Consider the following 8,957-nt stretch of genomic DNA (forward strand, 5'->3'; position numbering starts at 1 on the left):
AAGTTCCATATCGGCAGGTGCTAAGGTGGACCTTCAGATGCTTTTTTTGTGGATAGGAGGGCCACAAAGCAGCGGACTGCCCAAAGAACACAGGCCCTACTACTGGTCGGGCTTATGTGATGCATGCCGAGGAGGCCGATGCAGCGCCAAACTCGACGCTAATTACTGGGAGGATATCTATTGCAGGTGTAGCCTCGTATGCATTGCTAGATTCAGGGGCTAATCATTCGTTTATATCCAAATCCTTCGTCAAGAGACTAGGAATCATACCAGTATCTATGGATGCAGGATTCAGAGTATCCATCCCATCTGGGGATCAAATGTTCACTTCCTAGCTAGTGAAGATATAGGAGCTTCAGTTACAGAAGTATACAGTGCATGCAGATTTGATAGTGCTACCACTACCGGTGTTTGACATCATCTTGGGTATGGACTGTCTATCTTCTAATAGATAAGTAATAGATTTTTGACAGAGGTCAGTGTCTGTCAGACCACCCAGTGAGAAGCCATTTGTTTTCGAGGCAGCTAGACATCAGCAGATGCCACACGTAATTTCCTACTTGTGTGCGAGGAAGCTTATGAGGAGGGGCTGCCAGGCGTTTTTGGCTAGCATCGTGTCAGTGTCTGAGCTAGACGAGCAGAGGCTAGGGGACGTTGATGTGGTCAAGGAGTTCTCCAATGTTTTTCCTGACGATGTTTCCTGTATCCCACCAGAAAGAGAGGTGGATTTTTCGATTGATCTTATGCCAGACACAGTTCCGATATCTAAATCGCCCTACCGGTTAGCACCTATATAGATTAAGGAGCTCAAAGATCAGATTCAGGACCTCATAGATAAGGGTTTCATTTGCCCTAGTTTTACTCCTTGGGGCGCACCTATTTGTCAAGAAAAAAGGATGCAGCATGCGACTGTGTATTGACTAGGAGAGCTGAACAGAGTCACATTCAAGAATAAGTATCCATTGCCGAGGATCGAGGATTTGTTTGATCAGCTGCAGGGAGCATCAGTGTTCTGAAAGATAGATCTTTGATCTGGTTACCACCAGCTGAAAGTGAGGGAGTCAGATATGCATAACAGCCTTCCAGACACTTTACATGCACTATGAGTTTATGGTGATGCCCTTCGGACTGAAGAACGCGCCAACGATCTTCATGGATCTCATGAATCGCATGTTTCAGCCATACTTGGATCAGTTCGTCATAGTTTTCATTAACGATATACTGATCTACTCGAGGAGCAGCGAGGAGCACAGTCAGAATCTGAGGACATTGTTACATACTCTACAGGACAGACGACTCCATGCCAAGTTCAGCAAATGTGAGTTCTGGCTTGATAGTGTGACATTCTTGGGCCACATTGTATCACAGGATGGCACAGAGGTCGACCCCAGCAAGGTAGAGGCAGTCAGAGATTGGCCAGTTCCTAAGAGTGTGATAGAGATCTGTAGTTTCTTGGGATTGGCAGGTTACTACAGGAAGTTTATACAGGGCTTCTCTTCGATTGCGGTGCCTATGACCACCTTGACGAAGAAGAATTCCAAGTTTATCTGGGGACATGAGTGTCAGGAGAGCTTTGACAGACTGAAGCTAGCATTAACCACTGCACCAGTACTAGCTATTCCATCAAGGCAAGGAGAGTTAGTGATTTATACAGATGCATCGAAGCTTGGATTGGGCACGGTTCTGATGCAGCAGGACAGAGTGATAGCCTACGCGTCCAGACAGCTGAAGGTCCATGAGAAAAATTATCCGACTCATGACCTCGAGCTAGCAGCAGTGGTATTCGCCTTAAAGATCTGGAGACACTATCTGTATTGGGAGAAGTGTAGGATTTTCACAGATGATAAGAGCCTGAAATACTTCTTTACATAGAAGGAATTGAATATGGGTCAGAAGAGGTGGCTTGAGCTAGTGAAGGAATATGATTGTGACATTAGCTACTATCTGGGTAAGGCTAATGTGGTTGTAGACGTTTTGAGCAGGAAGCACGCAGTGATTGCTAATCTGTCTGTGCAGAGACCACTACAGGATGAGATTCAGAGATGGTCTCAGGATGAGATTCACAGATTTGAGCTTGCAGTTTATACCAGGTTCGAGGCCCCGAATTTTGCTACTCTGACAGTACAGCCGACTCTGAGAGACAGAATCCAGGGCAGACTACCGGAGGATTCAATGCCATAAGGGTGATCGTTGATCGACTCACTAAATCAGCTCATTTCTTACCGATCAGGAAGACTTTCACCATGACTTAGTATGCAGAGCTGTACATCAGAGAGATAATCAGACTGCACGGGATTCCAGTGTCCATTGTGTCAGACAGGGATCCGAGGTTCGCATCTGCATTCTGGAAGAGTCTCCATCAGGCGCTAGGAACTAAGTTATTGTTCAACACTGCTTTCCATCGTCAGAGAGATAGATAGTCAGAGAGGGTGATTCTGATTCTCGAGGACCTACGTCGAGCATGCATGATCGACTTCCAGGGCAGCTAGGAGCCGAAGTTACCTATTGTGGAGTTCACATACAACAAAAGTTATCCGGCATCAATAGGTATGGCTCCGTACGAGGCACTTTATCGGAGGAAGTGCAGGCCGCCCGTTTATTGGGACGAGGTAGGAGAGCGTGCAGAGTTGGGTTCGGATATTGTCAGACGAAAAGCATATTTAGTGGCCAGGATTCGAGATAGGATGAAGACTGCTCAGAGCCGCCAGAAGAGTTATGCTGATCAGAGGCGGCGAGATCTTGAGTTCGCAGTAAGGGATCATGTTTTCGTGAAGGTCGCATCGTTGAAGGTGTGATGAGGTTCGAGAAGAAGGGCAAGCTCAACCCTAGATTCATCGGACCATTCGAGATCCTAGAGAGAGTGGGGATGCTCGCATACAGAGTTTCTTTACCGCTGAATCTGGCGGGAGATAATTTGTTCCACATCTCCATGCCGCGGAAGTACATGTCAAACCCTTCGCATGTACTTAACTATGAGCCACTTCAGCTGCACTTATCATTAGAGGGGAGACCCACACAGATACTGGACAAGCAAGAGAAGAGGCTCCGGAACAAGGTGATATAGATGGTCCAGGTCAAGTGGCTGAATCATTCCGAAGAGGAGGCCACGTGGGAGACCAAGACTGAGACCAAGATGAGGAGTCGTGTGACACCCTAAAAACAAAGGTGCATAAATGCATTTTTATTAGTATAAATTTTACTATTTTCACTTTTAAATTTTTATCACATTATTTTTCGGTACAAATTTTATTTGTCCAAAGTATCTAGAAATACATTAAAATACATCACAATACACTTAAAAATTCATCAAGCACTATGAAGTTCCCATTCCAAAATCAAATACCCAAAATATAATAAAATATTATAATTAAACTCAACATATATGTTAAGTAATTAATTACAATAATTATTAAGTTCAATATAAGATAATTAGGTTCAATAATTAAATACATGAATAATAATATTAAGTTTGGATAAACATAACATTTTTTTCATTTAATAAATAAATAAATAATTATAAAAAAATAATAATAATAATAAAAGGATAAGCATGGAATTGGCTATATATATACTGCACTCCTTCCGGGTTAAATTTTGAACAAAAAATAATCTGAAAAAGATCAGCTAGTTACTTAAAAACTCTAACATATAAATATCATTCATAATATATTTTTAGGACTTGCTTCAGCAATTCGGATTATTAATCAAGCCTAAACTGTAAGTTATCAGGTGAGAAAATTTCTATTAATTCTTCTATTAAAGCCTTTGGCATTTGGCTTGAAAATTTCAATAGCATTTATTTAATGTTCAAATATCATCCACAGTCATTTCAATTACTGATATATTTTCTTGTATATTTATGAATGGATTGATACACCATTAATGAATGGAGTCATGGACAACGGATTTCGGTCCGGAAATTGAGTTCACTGGACAACGTGGCTTCGGCCCGGAAAATGAGTCCAATGAACAACGGGTCAAAAGTCCTGGGTATATGGTTCATCTGAACAACGCGCACCGAATATTTCGGTCCGGAGAATGGTTCACCCGGCTCGTAAAAAGTGCTCAATTAGAGCCACAAATGTTAATTTATGGAATTTTCATTTATCTATTATTTCATTGCATATCATTCATAATATCTAAATTGTTATGCCTATTATTTCATGCATAATTATGATGAAGTGTTATTTACAATCCATATGCTAATTTAAACTCACTAAGTCCTCAAAGACTTAACCCTCTGTTTCTTTTCCTCTGTTGTAATTTTCAGACACAGGAACCCCCGAATTGGAACAAGAGAAAAATAACTGAAGCTGAAATAAGAGCATTTGAAAGTTGGGATGATCTGTCTATAAATGTTAAACTTCCGCTGTAAAATAATTGTATATATTTGAAATAAGAATGTAAATATTTGTAGATAATCTTTAAATTATAGTAGAAAATATTTAAATTTTTATCTACAGTATCTTTCTAATAATAATAATGGTAAAAATAAAAATAGAAGTTCAATAAAGAAAGATTGCAAAAAAAATGTGGTACTTAGTAAGGGAATAATTATGAATTTCTAAACCGAGCGCCACAGAGGTGGTATCAGAGCCTAGGTTACTTAGAGTCTAGAGACAGGAGCCTAAGGTTTATTATAATGTCATACCTTAATCTTTATGTTTTTCTCATAATTGAAATGTCTCTTTTCAGGATGATAGAGTCTAGTGGGACATCAAAGAAAAAACAAACTATAATCATTAAACAAATGGAGGAAGAAATAGCAAAATTAAGCAAAGAAAATTCGGATTTGAAATGCCTAGTGAACATGTATCGGGAGCATTTTGAAACCTTTGGAACAACTGAAACTTTTCATGGATTTATAGAAGAACGGATGAGGGCTGATAATCTAGCATATTAGGGAGAATTAGGTCATGTACTGTATGAAAGAGACCGCACTCTTATATACTTACTAGACATGCATGAATTCTATGACCGAGGTTTGATTAGTTTCTTAAAAGGTGTATCACACCCTTCGATCCACATTGACCACTTAATCATGCATGGGCGTGAATTGGTTTATCAATCTATCCACGGAATGGAACCTGGTGTTATCGGTCCATCTTACACAAATCATACCACAGCTCCTCCCATCACTAGTACATTTGAAACCGGAGGTAGTAGTATTCCAGAGTATGTACCAGTCCCTTTTGCAGAATATTCTGGAATCATGAACACAACATGGGATCAAGACCCCTTTATGATAAAAGATTATCTGTTGCAGTCACCGGAAGTTGAATTTCTTCCTGACCCCATGTGGGAAAACTTTGTATTTGGAGTAGATGAACTTATTCCAATGACTATCCTACCTGAAAGTGAAAATGAAAATGAGCTTAGTTATGAACCGGACCTAGTTGAACCACATACATCACTGCCGAATACGGATCAAAATGTTACCATGGGAACCACAGGCACAAATGAAGGCTCGAGCCACACAACTTTTATAGATCTCTCCGACGACGAATGAAGACAATGACTATTTGGCACTAGTATATAACTAGTATTAATAATCATCATCTTTTGTAGGCATGATGATTATCATGGTGATCATTTTTTGTAGGCATGATGACTAAGTTTGCTTGTTCTGTTTGTATTTTTCTTGGGTAAAACTGACTGTTTACCCTCTGACATAACTATGCAAGATATGTTCATATTTATATTTATGTGTTTAGAATGACGTCTTCGCAAAATAGTACTCAAGCCAGAATCAGACAAGACATCCCACCTCAAGATGACCACAACTCGGCAACTGGTGGAAATTCCAGAAACGCTCAACACAATCCCCCCAAGAACAAAACATACAAAATATATTTGAAATAATGCATCAATTTATGCAGTTTTGTCAGCAAAATCAACCACGACCTCATGATCAAGCTCAAGAACATCACATTGAGGCAAACGATCGAGCTCTTGAGAGATTTTTGAGATTCAAGCCGCCAAAGTTTGAAGGAAAACCAGATGCGTATCAAGCAGAATCTTGGCTAAGCAAAATCAACAAAATATTCTCTATTCTTAATTATTCTGAAGAACAAAAGGTAAATTTTTCCACTTACTTATTTGAAGAAGCAACTCATAACTGGTGGCGTACGGTGGAACATTAATGGACAAAGAACCACACCCCAAAAACGTGGGACAATTTTCTGCAAGAATTCAATGGTAAATATATAACTCAAGTTATAATAAATACCCGATAACGTGAATTTATGGATTTAGTCCAAGGTGACATGACCGTAGCTCAATATGAGTCAGAATTTCACCGTCTTATACATTATGCACCACATTACATGGAAGATGAAGTAAGAAAAAGAAAAAAATTTGTTCAAGGATTAAAGCTCGATATTCGTTGGGCAACACTGTCCACAGAAGTTACCAGTTATGTTTCTGCTGTTAATCAAGCCCTACGAGTGGAAGAAGATATCAAGGCACTTCTTAAAAAAGAGGAAGAAGAAAAGAAAATCAAGAAACCTAACCCTTTTGAGGATAATAACCGGAAAAGAAAATTTGAAAAGAGAACACAACCAGTCAGGCAAGGAGAAGCTGTCAAAAGAAAAGTTCCAAGAAACAACAGTAAAAAGTGTGGATATTGCGGATTACCAAATCATGAAGAAGAAAAGCGCTGGAGAAAAGGTGGGAAATGTCTTATTTGCAGAAGTGAGCAACACCGTATTCAAGATTGTCCAAAAAGAACACAGAAGACCCAACCCACAACAAAGCCAAAGATACCTGCTCGAGCCTATGCCCTCTTAGGAAACCAAGAGAAGGATGTTGACCCCACTGCAGTCGTAGAAGGTACTGTTACCATATTATCCAGTTCTGCCAAAACTTTATTTGATCCAGGAGCTACTCATTCTTTTATCTCAAAAGTTTTTGTACGTAAATTACCACTGTTATTTGAGCAGCTACCATATAGCTTCGAAATTTGCTCACCTTTAGGGACAACGATGATTACTGACATCATTTACAGAAATTGTCCCTTAAACTTCCAAGAAAAAGAATATATAGCAGATTTGATTAAATTACCTATCAAGAACTATGATATTATTCTTGGAATGGACTGGTTATATAGACACCAAGCCCAACTCAATTGCTACACAAAAGAAGTTTATCTTCAAACTTCTCATCCAATCATTTCCAAAGCTAACCCTACCATGGGAATAGTATCAACCGCAGAAGCTAGGGCTATACTAAAAGACAACGGACAAGGATTTCTAGCTTATTTGATAAATAAGCCAAAAGATCAAATCAAGATCTCAGAAATCTCAGTTGTACAAGAATTTCCAGAGGTTTTTCCTGAAGAGATCAATACTTTACCTCATCAGAGAGACGTAGAATTTTCCATTGATCTAATACCTGGAGCACAACCCAGATCTAAAACTCCATACCGAATGGCACCTTCAGAGTTAAAAGAATTAAAACTTCAATTACAAGAGCTCATGGACAAGAAATACGTCCGGCCTAGTACATCTCCATGGGGTGCTCCTGTATTATTTGTCAAAAAGAAAAATGGAACTCTAAGGATGTGCATTGATTATCGAGAACTTAACAATGTTACCATCAAAAACAAATATCCTCTCCCGCATATCGAAGAATTGTTTGATGTTTTACAAGGATCTCAAGTATATTCAAAACTCGATTTGCGACAAGGATATTACCAATTGAGAATTAAGGAGGATGACATCTCCAAAATGTCTTTTAATACCTGTTATGGACACTATGAGTTTGTAGTAATGCCATTCGAATTAACCAACGCTCCTGCAGCTTTCATGGATATGATGCATCGAATATTTTAACCATTTTTGGACAAATTCGTTGTCATATTCACAGATGACAATTTGATATTTTCAAGAAGTCATGAGGAACATGCTCAACATTTACGATTGATTCTCAAAACTTTGAAAGGGCATCAATTGTATGCCAAATTCAGTAAGTGTGAATTTTGGCTAGAAAAAGTGTCATTTCTTGGCCACTTTATCTCTAAGAAAGGACTGTAAGTAGATCCTGCAAAAATAGAAGTCATATCTCGTTGGAAACAACCAATCAACATCACAGAAATTAGAAGTTTTCTCGGCTTAGCAGGATACTACCGAAGATTCATTAAAGATTTTGCGAAAATTGTTGTCCCCCTGACACAGCTAACTCGCAAAGACAACCCTTTCTTATGGAATGATGAGTGTGAGAAAAGTTTTTGCAAATTAAAAGAAATGCTTACCAGTGCACCTGTATTAGCTTTACCTGAAGGGACAGAAGGATTTGTGGTTTACACAGATGCCTCAAAAGAAGGCTTTGAATGTGTATTAATGCAAAACGATAAAGTTATTGCATATGCATCTAGAAAATTAAAGAATCACGAGTTAAATTACCCCACTCATGATCTGGAATTAGGAGCCATAGTGTTTGCATTAGCGAAATGGAGGCACTACTTGTACGGTTCCACTTTTGATATTTATACAGACCACAGAAGCCTGAAGTATTTATTTACTCAAAAGGAGCTGAACATGAGGCAAAGAAGATGGATTGAATTTTTGGAAGATAATGATTGTTCCATTCTTTATTAATCAAGTAAAGCTAATGTAGTGGCTGATGCTTTAAGTAGAAAGATTAGCATGGCTTGTTTGGAAATGAAAGAAGTAAGAGAATGGGTACACATCCATTCTCAGTGGGCACTTGGCCGGATTGAGAATTGAACCTGAATTTCATACCAGAATTAAGAAAAATCAAGAATTGGACCAAGAAGTTTCAAAACTCCGTACTGATACCAATTTCGTCGCCAATTCACAAGGAATACTATGCTACCATGACCGTATTTGTGTGCTTAGCTCAATGAAAAAGGAAATAATGGAAAAATCACATCAGTCTCAGATCAGCATTCATCCAGGAGGATCTAAGATGTACCAAAGATTAAAAAACACTTCTGG

The 8,957-nt window shown here is 38.9% G+C and overlaps 1 protein-coding gene across 1 annotated transcript; it reads left to right on the forward strand.

The window, feature by feature from the left end:
- Nucleotides 1-6,266: 6,266 nt before the first annotated feature.
- Nucleotides 6,267-8,726, forward strand: LOC142541890 (uncharacterized). The gene is made up of 3 exons (XM_075648344.1): nt 6,267-7,658; nt 8,175-8,509; nt 8,603-8,726. Exons 1-3 carry the CDS (start codon nt 6,267-6,269, stop codon nt 8,724-8,726), a joined length of 1,851 nt encoding a protein of 616 aa, XP_075504459.1.
- Nucleotides 8,727-8,957: the final 231 nt, after the last annotated feature.

This window comes from Primulina tabacum, chromosome 4, assembly GCF_025594145.1.
Source record: "Primulina tabacum isolate GXHZ01 chromosome 4, ASM2559414v2, whole genome shotgun sequence".
Classification (NCBI taxonomy): domain Eukaryota; kingdom Viridiplantae; phylum Streptophyta; class Magnoliopsida; order Lamiales; family Gesneriaceae; genus Primulina; species Primulina tabacum.